Below are 14590 nucleotides of genomic sequence, written 5' to 3'. Positions count from 1 at the left end.
TGTAATGGATTGGTTGTTGTGAAAGTGTAGGTACACGGACCCACAACAGGGGGCGTAAATGAACGGACAATGGAATAAGCCAAAATACAACAATTTAATGTTGTGAATGTGCACAACAGAACAACAGACAACACAATTTAGAATAGCAGTCAATAATTCACGGTGACGTGTGGGCAGGCTCGAGGATAGAAGACGCCTGTCCAGAGAAGAGCCGGATTCCACAAGTCTTCCACTGCCAATGGATCTGGAGCACTCCAGAGCCACCAAGCGCTGAGTCCCCAGGTGGCCACTGCCTCCGGCTGTCAGATCTGGTACTGCTGGCAGAAAAAACAGACAGGTGATGGTGGGTGCGTGCACACCCAGCAAACAGTCAGAAACGGGTGGGAAACACCTCCACCTCTTAATCACAGTTTTACAGAGTTACGTGCAGATCCTGTCGGTGTGTTCGTCGCCTCCAACCGAGGAGCGGAGTACGCCAACTCCCCACACACGACTATTCTGGACAAACAGGTACGTCTGCAACAGTACTATTACACACAGAAGCAAAAGACGTTACTACTGATGTGTTGGTTCAGGCTGAGTAGTTTGCCTGTTAGGTAGAACGATTTCTCGGCAGCGAGGCGAAGATGCTGCCCGGCCTTTATGGTGATGTGGTTGGTGATGATGAGTGACAGCTGGTGCTGATGATGAATGACAGCTGCCACTCCCGGTTGCGCTGGCGCCCTCTCATGCCTGAAGCCCGCACTTCAGGCAGGGCGCCCTCTGGTGGTGGGCCAGCAGTACCTCCTCTTCAGCGGCCCACACAACATTGGTAAACAGTTACATTTTCATTCCTTCTGTAAGCTATGATTATTACAGATGTAACATCTCGTCATAATTGTTTAGATGCCCTGCACGCAGTGACATGCAGTGTTTTCTAATAGGGTGTGCAATCTTCATGAGTAGTTCACACAAGTGTCACGAATTTAATGCATGGCAGAAATTTTGAACATTTCAAAATTTTCTTTGCGCAGTGGCACGCAGCCCCACACAGTTCACTCAATTTACGACTGGTTTACTCACTGGCCTTCCAGTGCGGGGATCAAATTTGTGCAAGTGTCATGGTGTCTTTACTATTTCTCTTAGTGGAGTTTCTCTGTTGTTGTTGTCAACTTTGTATCCTCTTCTGCCATTCTGTCTTATGTCCCCAGGATTCTGTCCTAGGGCCTATTTTCTTAATTTTATGCTTCCAGTTGGACACATTCTAAATAGTTTCAAAGGAATGTCAGTATCATTGCCATGTAGATGGCATCTAGTTACATATCTCATTTTCTAAGCCTTAGAATGTTGTTAAATTTCTGTTCTGCACTGCGTTAATGTTGTATGGTCATGCTGATAATTACCTGTCACTTTATACAGACAAAACTGAAGTTATTTGTGTCCTGGGTAACATCATCCCTTCGGTGATTGAGAACTTTGGCTCTCTGGCATCATTTGTTGATCCTATTCTAGGCCCTCAATTTAGATCAACACATCACCTGTTTTATACAAACTTGTTCTTTCCACTTATGAAACATTGCCTGCCTCAGTCAAATTGTATCTCAATCTGGAATTGAAGTGATCATTCATGTAGTCATTTCATCATGACTAAAAACTCCTCTCTTGATCACTTACAAACTGGCCAAAATGCAGCTGCAAGGTTTCTTACAAGGTTTTCAAAGAGGGCTCATGGGATACCAATTTTGTCATATTTACAATGGCTGCCCAAGCTTCAATTTACAATTTTGATGATCACTTTCACAGCTCTGTTCTGTGCATTAGTGAACTTTTGCATCTGTGTGTAGCAAGTAGGCCTCTGAGGTTTTTTGACCAAAGCCTGTGGGTTTCTGTCTAGCCTGGGGGGGGGGGGGGGGGGGGGGGGGGATGTTGTGGCTCCCACACTGTGCAATGCATTCCCATTGGGTTTGAGATCTTTGGGCAGTATTAAAATAACATACATACATATGAGCTGTATAATTAGTGAATATCACTGGGTTGATATAAATAATACATTGTAGCGAGGAGCCTGCATTCAACAACCTCCTAAGTTTGCATTAAGCAAAAGTCGTAAAATTTCTTCAAAGAGGAACCCATTCCAACCAAGACATTTAAGATCCTCTAAAGTGCATTCCTCAGGGAGCTGTGAATCCCCTTATCAGCCTGAAACCAGATGTTGACAACTCCTTTCTCACCTAAAAAACACAGACCCCAGAAAGACCTACTTTGTCCCAAAGTCTAAACTCTATGTCCTTACAACAAGATTCAAGTAAAACCATACCACAGACGAACTCCCATCAACTTGGAAATCACACTGCAGTTTGTCTGGTTCAAACCGATGCACAACTGACATAATATTTTACAATGAAATCCAAAACCCAGTCGGTGAACCAAGAGTGACCCCTGTTGGACAAATTGGGGAAGGGCAGGTAACTAACTTTTACAGTATTATAAAGTTTAACCACCTTTAAAAAGGTGTGCATTGCTTTTTTAACCAGAAGGAAAAAAGAGGAAAAGGAAACAAATGTGATTGTTTAACCTCACACATTAAATTGATATATCTGGTATTTTGTGCTCTGATCATAGATTGTAGAAAGTTTATCCAATGTGCTTTTTTCATATATAATCGTGTGGTGGTAGTTCTAAGGACATTGTTTACTAGAGTTTTGCAATACAGGACTTGCTTGGTTTGTAAGTGGGAATTTAAGAATAACAGACTCTGATTTATTATAAAACTAGACAAAGGAACAAAGAAGAAAACTACAGTACCCAGAATTCTTGGGGGTGGAGTTTTTAACCCTTTAAAAGCAGGTGCCCCCGGGGAATTCCTCTCTTCCACTTTTTTGCGCTTCCACTTCTCTCTTCCTCCAGTTCTCTCTTCTTGGGTCTCGAGATGCTGCCTAGCCATCTGAATTTTTTATGACCCTTTGTCTGCAACCACGTGTTGTGTAAACTCATATCTTGTTTGTGTGCGCCAACAAGAAATTACTTTTTCCTTTTTCCTACCAATAACAGTTGCTCAACTTTTGTAAAGTTAAACGCGCAGGCGCATTTACCTTCCTTTTGCGATTTTTCAAATTAAAACCTTTTTCTTCTTGAACTCCAAATTCATCTTGCAAACATTTTTCTTACAAAGTCAACTATTTTTGTATTAAGTTTTGTGATTTGATTCCGCTTCCGAACACAACGACGAAAGATGAATTTTTGTTTTGGCGAACAGAAAAATAAAGACACTCAAGCCTTTACTCTGACAATCCCAGACTACAAGTGCTGCACAGATAAAAACATCCAGGTCAGCTGAGATGTCAACAGCGATTTGAACTGCCACCGCAAGTCACAGCCTAACAACGGAAAGCATCCCTGGTAACCAACGAAACGGTCATACAATAATTGCTCATTGAAATTCATCATCCTCAGAGTGCTTACTGTGAAATGTCCTGTTATTTAACTCCTGCCTGAGTTAAATAAATATCTTAAACATGTTTCTGTGTAGGTTCTCAGTTGTCCAGGTGGTTTCCATAGTAGAGAAGCTTGAATCTTCGGCTGGACTGGGTTGCTTGATGCGAGGACATTTTGCTTCAAATTGCAGAAGCTTCCTCTGCTAAAATTCTTGCTCTGGTAGTCTGACTTCTGTCTTGACTCTTGTAGAGAAGGATAAACAGAAGCCACAAAAGCTGGAGTTTTAAACCTAACCAGACCCCTCCGACCGAGCGGCAGTCTGCTATAGGCTAGTGACTAAACAATAGCTCCAATTAGCACCTATTGTGCTCTAGTTAGCACCCTCCTAATGACAGGGCAGCTGTCCCTCCTAATGATGGGACGGATGCCTCTCCTGATGGCTCCCTTGACGACTCTCAAGACTTTACAATCTTTTGGTACTTTGGGTACTCAGGTCAAAGCAGTTTCAGTCTTTTGCCCCCCCCCCCCCCCCAAGGCACAGAGGCGTACCCACGCCCCACAAGGGAGAAGCCAAAGGGAGCGCGGTCCAGCACCGACCCAACACCCCGGAAGCCCACAGAGCCAACAGCAAGCCCACAAGCAAACCCCCGACCCCCGAAGTCCCAACCCCAAATCCCCCAGCAAGTAATATTTCCTATTTACTGACCCTGAAATCATAGATATTACAACCTTGTTATAATATCATTCAGTCATAGGTGGTGCCCCCAGTATTCGAGGTAAAATTATCCACAAGTGATAATTTCAAATATCCTAAAACACATATTATATTCTTCCTCATGCTACAACATAAAGGGGGATGCGATACAGAACCCCGCAGTTAAACAACCCTGGTAAAAAAAAAAAAAAAAAAACACCACTCACAAGATTTGAACCTGTACATCCTAATTACCAGACAGCAACTTTGCCACTGTGCCACAATCACTGTCTTGTAACAGGAGTGTGAAATGGCTCTAATCAACAAGTAGACAAACATATTTTCTATAAAAAAGAAGAAAAGCACTGTGATAACTGACCAAACAGCATTTGCTATGGTGTATTTCTGCTGATATGTGACTGAAAGTGGCGTATTTGTTGTACTGTTGGCCTGTCATATGGTCCTGCAGTGCGCCACTCACTGTCCTGTCAGACAGACGTGACGTTCAGATCGCCTGAGTGTCCACATAAACTGACACTCCGGTCCAGCTGGACCTGTCAGTGTGCATGCTCTCCAGCCTGTCGCAAGCGATATATGTTTTTATGTTTTCGATGTGAGTACAGCAAGTGCACACATGCACGTGTCTGTCAAAACATGTTGCATGTTCTGCAGCTCTGATGTCCAGGACCAGCTATGTCAACAACTGCCATGCCCCCGTCCGTTCAGCGCACAGCCAAAGTGTCACTCTCTGATCAGATGAGATGTGCCTCACCTGTGGGGTGGGGTGGGGGAGTTGCATGAACCACACTCATGCATGTGTTGGGGAGAGCGGGGGAGCGGGGGAGCGTGCGACACACACACACACACACACACATTGTGGGGGAGCCAACAGCACACCACATCTCGGCAACTTCACAGTTGTGGGGAACTTAAATTTCACAGCAGTAGGACAGTGATTGTCTGCAGTCTGTTGTTGTGCCAACAATCCGTCTGGCCACACATTTTCTAATTGCCATGCAAGCTGTGTTAGATGTTCGTGCGTGTCACCTGTAATTTGGCTGACACCTGCCGTGAGAGGGTATGATGGGTTCACACAGCGCACACTCTGTCTTTCAGCCACTGGTGTGAGGAAATTGTTGTAACAACAGGTGTATGAGGCATTTGAGGCAGGGACGATTTAACACGGTTTGCACTTGATTCCTGCACCGTGCACACTTCATCCAAACTTTGCCCTATGTGTGAAGGGGCCCTTAACAATTTGCACAATAATGCCAAGTAACCACAAGCTGCCCACGCCCCAGGAACACATGCCGTGCTGAGCCATGGCATTTTGCTGTGGTTCTCCAGCTGCACTGCAGCAGAGAGGAAGCAGCTCCAGAGGGTTCTAAACACTGCCCAGAGACTGATTGGCTGCTCTCTTCCATTCCTGGAGGAGATCTACAAGACCCGCTGCCTTCAGAGAGTCCATAGTATCATCAGGGACCCCTAACATCCCGGTCACCACCTTTTTGAACTTTTACCCTCAGGGAGGTGTTTCAAGGCAATAAAGAGCAGAACAAACAGACTGAAAAACAGTTTTTATCCTAGAGCTGTTGCTGCCCTGAATGCTGCAGAGTAACTTAATGTGCAATATGTTTTTATCAGTCTTTTTCTAATTGTTTTTATCTATTTTTGTGCATCTACTGCACTTTAATCTTTGCACTGTCTTTGAGGGCTGTTGTTTTTGAATTTCATTGTGCTTCTTGTGCAATGACAATAAATGAATTCAATTCAAGTGATGAACGCCAACTGACTCTTTTTGGCAACTCTCTTGTAGCTAATCAAACTGTAGGGTAACAACGGACTTTTTTCAAACACCACTTGCTCTGTAGCATCTCAGTAACCAAATAGATGATGCATAATTCTGAAAACGAGGATAAAGGTTTATCCTGATTTCTGCATAGAATATTTTAAACTTATTATCCTAAAAGCCCATATCAGGATATTGGTGTACATGTCACTGCACTTGGTAACATTTTTTTAAATTTTCCACCAGACTGAGACCAATGTAGAAGACACGAGGGAGGAATGAAACGTAACAGATTACACTCACATTTCAGCTTTGAAGCTGTCATGTTTGGGAATTTAATATACAAGGTCTGTTAGAAAAGTATCCGACCTTTTTATTTTTTTCAAAAACTATATGGATTTGAATCGTGTGATTGCATCAGCCAAGCTTGAACCTTCGTGCGCATGCGTGAGTTTTTTCACGCCTGTCGGTTGCGTCGTCCTGTGAGACCAACACGGAGGTGGTTTTGTCCCGCGCCATGAACGGCACGGTGGCGCAATCCTCTGCTTTTCTTTCCATGAAAAAAACTCCTGTAACAGTGGAATGTGCCGAAAAAGTGCTGATGTCCACGTCTCCTGCCTTTTTGTGAAAGTCAGACGATGTCTTCACGTTGGAAATGATCTGGTTGTTTCAGCGGGGTGTGAGCCTGTCGATCGGCGCTCGGAGCGCGGCGCGCTCTCAGACACTGTGGGCCGTCCTTAAAGCGGCAGTAACACTCCTTAATCTGTGTAATCCCTTCAAAATCGTCCCTGAAAGCCATATTAATTTTCCGAACGGTGTCCACCTGGAGGTCTCTCACAGTTTCTGGAAAAAAACTGATGCAGCAAAGCTCCAAATCGTTCAGACATTTATTTGCAATAAAAAAAAACGACGAGAGGGTGGACTAGTGCTCACACAAAGCCTGCTCACAGGCGAATGACGCAACTGACAGGCGTGAAAAAACTCACGCATGCATACAAAGGTTCAAGCTTGGCTGATGCAATCACACGTGATTCAAATCCATATGGTTTTTGAAAAAAATAAAAAGGTCGGATACTTTTCTAACAGACCTTGTGTTTGTTTGTATTTATGAAATCTCTGTGGATCGTACAGTGGAAGATTCTGTTGTATCCATTTCTCACAAATCTCTCCATTAGTTTGTGATTTCTCAGTGTTTTTTCTAAACCCAAACTAGAATGCAGCTCATGCAGCTTGAACTCATGTCCTGCTGAAATTCACATTAATAATAACTGTTTTCAACAGTTTGTTGATGATGTGGCTTGAATGGAAAGTCTGAGCAGTCAGACATCGCAGGCTGCTTCTCGGAGGAATGCTTGTGATTTCATCCCAGAAGGGAACATCACAGCGTGTTACTTGATGAGCATGACATCAATGGACACACACATTTCTACTGATCAGCACTGAAAAGAACCATTTGATGCTCATCATTTCATGCAGATTTGCACACATTACTAACACAATGTGCATTCTCTCACCTTTTTTCATAACGTTGAGATTAGGCATATCCTAAAGTTAAACCTTTTGAGAGTTCAGAATACTTTCCGTGACTCCAAAATCTAGAGGTGCCAGCTGATCTCAGAAGACGACCACACCACAGTGTTTTCACATTAATCTATTTTCTCAGTCATCCAACCAGACACACAGAAGTGATTATAATATCCACCCGCCAGAGCACGGCGAGGTAATACTGACTTCCTCAGAATAAGTTCATTGATTTAATTTAAATCCCGCAGTAGCAGCGACTGCTTATGTGAACTTAAAAGCTGTGGTTTATTACTTCCACCCAGCAGTTTGTACTTTCACTTGCATTTATTGGTTTGTTCCTCTGCTTGTTTATCAGCATGATTTCTCAAAAATGCATGAAGAGATTTATTTGAAATTTAGTGCATGGGTAGGCATTACTCAAGGAAAAAAATGCATTTGATGTTGAAACACATGTGCCCCCCCCCCCCCCCCCCCCGAAAAAAGCCAAGCTAAACTCATAAAACAAACACATAACTCCAAACACTAAAACAATCTAAGAAATTGGGAGGAGACAAAAAGGGGGGGTACATTCTTTAAGTCGTGACGAGGGTCTCATTTATAAATCATTCTGCAGAATGACTTAAACTGTCGAAATATGCATACATACTCATATATATTATTTTTGTCAGAGTAGGCCTGATTCTCTTTTACAAGCCCAAATCAGAAAATGTTGGGGTGATATGGAAAATGTGGGGAAAAAAACCAGAGTGATCCTTACATTTACTTTGACTTCTGTTTCATTGTAGACCGTATGAACCCAAAATAGTTCATGTTTTCTCTAGACAGCTTCATTTTGTTTGTTAATCCATTCCTGCATTTAAGGCCTGCAACACATAACAAAAAAGAAGGGTTTTTTATGTCTGCTCTACCCTTCGAATTACTCTTGGGTAATAAACAGAGTTAGGCTCACAGCTGTGGGGAGAAATATGATGCCCAGTATGTGGGCAGATATGAGATGAAATGTACAATAGAACAAGACAGTAACACTGGAATTGTAGACAAGATGGAGTGCTTGGCTGGCGATGTGCCTAAATGTTTTGTTGATACTGCAAATGACTGCTGGCTAACTCAGAACTCTGCTGTGAAACTATTCTGGTATCCGCATGTAAGGGCCCTTTCATACATAGTGCGAAGATTGGTCGAAGTGTGCATGAAGCAATGTGTAAAATTGTCCCTGCCTCTTACTCCTCGTACACCTGTTGCTACAACTATTTGCGCACACCAGTGGCTGAAAGACAGAGTGTGCGCTGTGAGAGCCCATTGATACCTCTCGCGGCAGGTGTCGGCCAAATTCCAGCTGACACACACAGATGTCTAACACCGCTCGTTTGGCACTTAGAAAAAGTGTGGCCATTCGCACTCTTGGCACGACAACAGTCCGCAGACAATCACTGTCATGCTGGCAGTAAAATCTGTCTAAAGGTGCACCGACACAAGCATGCCTTCTCTTCAGGACACATCACGACCTGTGTCATGATGTGTTGTGCTGGAGAGTAAACCCGTCTTTAAGGGATGCAGACAGGATGCCAGAGGGGCGCTGGTGCATGCTACTGCACACAGAGAACTTTGAAATGTTCAAAAAATCTTTCACGCACAAACGTTGTGCTACGTGACGCAATCTAATCTCCAACACGACGTGCAGCTCGTCAAGTGGAGTAAACAAAAAGTGAACAGAGTGAGTGGTGACGTTAGCGGATCGCATCAGAGCACAGCTCGTCTGAAGGATTATAACAAGAACTTAAATCTGTTATAAACATACTTTAACGGCTGCAGACAAGAAGGAAAGAACACGCAACTGTTTTATCAAGCCATGACAATGTAAACAAGACAAATAATTACCTTTTTAGATGACTCGTAATGCTTTCTGCAGGTTGTTAGGCACGCGAACGGTTCTGGCTGCAGCCTCCTCTGTGATTCAGGAAGTGATTAGAGCCATTTTCAACGGCCAATTTGCAGAAAAAAATGATTAATCCACTACGAAATAATAATTTTATATATGCAGCGTCCAACGCATAGCGCGTGGCAGCCGGTACAACAAAGAATGGCGTCCAGCTGTGAACACAGCAGGTGGGATTGTCATGTCTACGTTTGTGCTATTGCGCGAGTCTCAGGCATGCTCATGCCAGTGCACCATAAGTTCCCCACGAGTGTGGCTTTGGTCTGTACACTAAACTGACAGGAGGTGTGTCCGCCCACTGAAGCGGCTGTGGAGATCTGTCAATCTGGACATCCCAGCTGAACCACATGTACTGTGTTTGGACGGACATGGACTAACAACTGCCCACTGTGGCGCATGTGTGTCTGTTTGCTGTCATCACGTGGACATAGATAAAAACATATCGCTGTGGCGATATAGGCTGTGGGTTGCAGCCTTCACGCACTCCCTCGCTGCAGCCCATTGACAACCTACCCACAGGCTGAAACGGATCGTCAGATCAGAACACGCAGCGGGCGATCTGACTTTCACGTCAGCCAAGTCGAGCGGCAGTCTGGGCCACTGCTGAGTGGGGTCGTCAGTCACCTGCTTGTGCTTCTCTCCCAGCGTTCACCACTGCTCTTGAACAAGTTTTCCAGCACACGGCTCCAGGGCGTGAGGCAGTGTGCTCGCTCATGAGGCTGAAGCAGGGCAGCCGCCGGGTCACTGATTACACCACAGACTTCCGCATTCTTGCAGCTAAAAGTGAGTGGAACCCGGCGGCTTTTCTTGATGTCTTCTTCCAGGGTCTGTCCGCCAACATTCAGGACCAACTCATAGCTGTCAACTTGCCAGACGATTTGGATGGTCTGATAGCACTGGCCATCCACACGGATCGTCATCTGCGGGACTGACATTGCCGTGGGAGTCACTATCCGGATCATCAAACCAACACGCTTCCAAGCCGTCTTTCCTCCTCCACTCACGCTCGGCCCGACCCTCCTCCACACAGCTCAGAGGAACCCATGCAGTTGGGACACACACACCTGTCACCAGCGGAACGACAGTGCCACCGTGAGGGCGGACTTTGCTATTACTCTGGACAGTCAGGTCACTTGATATCCAATTGTCAAACCAGGGATGCCACCCTGCAGCCAAGATCAGAAGTGCGGGTGAGTGATTGCTTTAGTCGGTTCATTCCATCTCCTCTGTTTCAACTCAAAATATTATTCCAGCCAATTTAATATCTGACCACTCCATTATAGCCATATTGACTTTTGTTGATTCTGGTTCTGATGCCAATTTGATTTTGTCCTCTCTTGCCAGGTCCCTTCACCTTAAGCTGTATAAGCTCTCATGCCCTCTGGTGGTACGTGCCGTGGATGGTCATGTTTTGGGCCAAATTACTCAGTTAAAATGATTATCTCCCACATACACTCAGAATCCATCAGTTTTCATGTAATGGATAATATGACTCACCCAATCATACTGGGGCACCCCTGGTTACGATGTCATGGGCCCAACTTCGATTGGGTTAAGTGTGAGATCATTTCTTGGAGCCTGGCATGTAATAATGTGTGTCTACATAAATCTTTCTGCACCCTGTAGGGTTCCAATCCGGATCTCACGGGAGTCCCTGAATGTTATCACAACCTGGCAGTTGTCTTCAGTAAAGCCAAAGCTAAATTGTTACCTCTGGATCGTGAATATGATTGCGCTATCGAGCTCCTCCCCGGGGCTTCTCTTCTCTTTCAGCTCCTGAACGTCACGCTATGAATGAGTATATTCAGGAGTCTTTGGCATCTGGTTTGATTCGTCCTTCGTCGTCGCCGGCAGGGGAAGGGTTTCTTTATTGTTAAAAAGAAAGATAAGACACTCTGCCCCTGCATCGATTACTGTGGCTTAAATGACATCACAGTAAAGAACTGGCTCCCGCTAATCTCCTCCGCATTTGAGTTGTTGGAAGGAGACATGATTTTTAGCAAACTTGATCTGCGGAACACATACCACTCAGAATAAAACAGGGTGATGAATGGAAAACAGCCTTTAACACCCCCTCTGGACATTATGAATACCTAATAATGCCATGTGGACTCACTAACGCACCTGCCATATTTCATAATCTGGTTAACGACGTGTTACAGGAACTTCTTAATAAATTTGTCTTTGTTTATTTGAATGACATCCTTATTTTCTCTCTTGATCTGGTCACTCACACACATCACGTCTGTCTGGTATTACAAACCTTGCTGCAAAATGGGCTTTTTGTAAAAGCAGAAAATGTGAATTCCACAGATCCACGATCTCTATCCTAGGTTTTGTAATCTCAACAGGACAAATCAAAATGGACGCCACAAAGGTGATGGCGGTTTGGGAGTGGGTGGTTCCCACATCCCGGAAGGAGGTACAGCGGTTCTTAGGTTTCGCCAACTTCTATCGCAAGTTCAGCCGGGGTTTTAGTACTGTCGCAGCTCCTCTTCATGCAGTTACTTCATCACTCCGCCCATTCATCTGGACGCTGGAGTGTGACGAGGCGTATGGAGTCCTAAAGGATCGCTTTACTGCTGCCCTCGTGCTGCTCCTCCCTGACCCCACTCGGCAGTTCATGGTAGAAGTCGATGCCTCTAATGTGGATGTGGGGGCAGTCTTATGACAGAGAAATCCCTGCGACAACAGGCTGCATCCGTGCACCTTTTTGTCTAAGAAGCTGTCCCCAGCAGAACGAAATTATAGTATTGGCGACTGCGAACTGTTAGTGGTCAAAGTGGCTTTGGAGGAGTGGTGGCACTGGCTGGAGGGGGCACAATACCCATTCATAGTCCACACCAACCATAAAAATGTTGAATACCTCCGCACCGCAAAACGTCTTAACTCCCGTCAGGCCTGTTGGGCAATATTTTTTTAGTCGGTTCAATTTCACTCTGTCCTACTGCCCGGGCTCAAAAAATGGTAAACCTCACGCTTTATTCTGACAGGGGGACCCGGTTGACGTGCCCGTAGAGCTGGAAAAAATCTTACCCTCCTCCTGTTTTGTGGCCGCACTAACTTGGGACATCGAGCCCCACATCAAATCGGCCGTGGGGAATGCTCCCATTCCTGCTGGGTGTCCGCAGGGAAAGCTTTTTGTTCCTTCCACCCTCAGGGGCGAAAGTATTCATTGGTGTCATGAAACTCAAATGTTCTGTCATCCAGGTATTAGGAAGACCATATTCATTGTGCAGCAGAGGTTTTGGTGGCCAGGGTTAGTCAAGGACATCTCTGAATATGTGTCTGCTTGTCAGTTATGTGCGATGCACAAATCTTCCAGTCACCTGCCCGCAGGCACTTTACAGCCTTTGCCAATCCCGATTTATCTGTGGTTTTCCACCCTCTAAGGGGCATACGATTGTCCTGACAGTAGTTGATCGCTTCTCAAAAATGGTTCATTTTATACCTCTATGCAAACTTCCGTCAGCTAAGGAAACTGCAGTGGTAATGTTAAATCAAATCTTCAAGTTACACAGGTTGTCTCAGGACATTGTGTCAGACTGGGGTCTGCAGTTCGTATCCCATTTTTGGAGGGAGTTTTTCTGTCTCCTCAGGGTCACATCCAGTTTAACCTCGGGCTACCATCCGCAGGTCCATGGGCAGGTGGAACAGTTGAATCAGGAATTAGAGAAAAGGCTTCGGTTGCTTGCATCACAACACCCCGCATCCTGGTCAGATCAACTTCCTTGGATAGAACTCGCACATAACAGTTTGCCCACAGCTTCCACCAGTTACTCTCTTTTCCACATGATTTTTGGTCACCAGCCCGTGCTCTTGTCCTCGGTCAAGCTTGACTCCCCGGTCCCATCAGCACTCAGTGCTATCCTTCGTTGCCGACGAACCTGTGAGCGGGCACGGAAAATTCTGCTATGTTCAGCAGCATCGTTTAAAGCCTCCACTGACCATAAAGGGTCCACGGCCCCATTTTACGTCACGGGCCAAAAGGTGGCTTTCGACTCATCATCTTTCCCTCAGGGGCGTGCCCAAGAAATTGGCTCCCAGGTTTGTTGGTCCATTCCCGGTCTCCAAAGTCGTTAATCCTGTCTCAGTTCATCTTCGTCTCTCCCGGTCCATGCGTATCCATCTCACCCTTCATGTCAGCTGTGTCAAACCTGTTCGGTCGAGCGTTAACTGCTAGGTGACATAGAGCTTGTGACACCGCTTTATTTTTGCTGCTGAGTGGTCTGCTTTTATGCCTATATGTATTTCCAAATAGCATCTTACTTTGTAGACAGTGATTTCAACCAGTCAGTTACAGGCCTGCCTATTTATAGAGGAATTGGCAAGAGCAGAAGAACAAGGGATTACAGGTACACTGTTTACTGGTGGTTCTTTTACATACTGATCCCCTAGTTAGCAAAACCAAAGAGGAGGACCTGTTTGGATTTCTAATTTGGAGCACTGAAAGTGAAGAATCCAGTTAGATGAGAAAATTTAAAAGGTCTTTTAAGGACACTGTAACCTGGAGAAAATGGCATCCAGGACGGTGATGTGGATGCTTCATTAGTTCTAGAGATCAGGAAGTGTGTGTCCAGCCTGGAGCCACTCAGGGAATGTGTGTGTCAGCTTTACCAACACACATTGAACGCATAGCTTAGTTAATACAACTCCCACATACTCAGAAGATAAGTGAGAGCAGCAAACTGCATCGAACCAAAAATAAGAGAACTTTTTGTTCTGCAGCTGCATTTAGTAAAAACACCAGTTTCATTATGGTCCAGTTCAATCAAAAACATGTTCTATATGACAAATTTTCTGTACATCAATCGTACTACCAAAAATCTCATTAAAGTGAAAGAGCTGAATGAAAACAAGACCATACAATAAAAATAAATCAAATTGGGACAACTGCCACAGCAAATATGACACATGAAAGAACAGCAGAGTGGGATATGCAAGCATGCTACAACATAGAGCAAAGATACAGTGAGGCAAATAAGTATTTGATCCACTGTCAATTTTTCAGGTTTTCCCAACTACAAAGAATGGAGAGGTCTGTAATTTTTATCGTAGGTACACTTCAACTATGAGAGACAGAATCTAAAAAAAAATCCAGAAAATAACATTTAATGATTCTTCAGTTACTTTGCATTTTTACTGCATGAAATAAGTATTTGACCCCCTACCAACCAGCAAGAATTCTGGCTCTCACAGACCTTTTATTTTTTCTTTAGGAAACCCTCCTGTT

The 14590-nt window shown here is 44.7% G+C and overlaps 1 protein-coding gene across 1 annotated transcript in view; it reads left to right on the top strand.

Moving 5' to 3' along the window:
• Nucleotides 1-10289, top strand: part of si:ch211-137a8.2 (uncharacterized protein LOC777613 homolog) — a 207136-nt gene extending 196847 nt beyond the window's left edge. The window contains exons 13-14 of the mRNA XM_034168786.1: nt 5456-5577; nt 10003-10289. Coding sequence (XP_034024677.1) covers nt 5456-5577; nt 10003-10289 — 409 coding nt within the window. The remainder of the gene's footprint in view (nt 1-5455; nt 5578-10002) is intronic.
• Nucleotides 10290-14590: the final 4301 nt, after the last annotated feature.

Source organism: Thalassophryne amazonica, chromosome 4 (genome assembly GCF_902500255.1).
Source record: "Thalassophryne amazonica chromosome 4, fThaAma1.1, whole genome shotgun sequence".
NCBI lineage: Eukaryota > Metazoa > Chordata > Actinopteri > Batrachoidiformes > Batrachoididae > Thalassophryne > Thalassophryne amazonica.
This window is presented reverse-complemented; position numbering and strand designations above follow the sequence as displayed.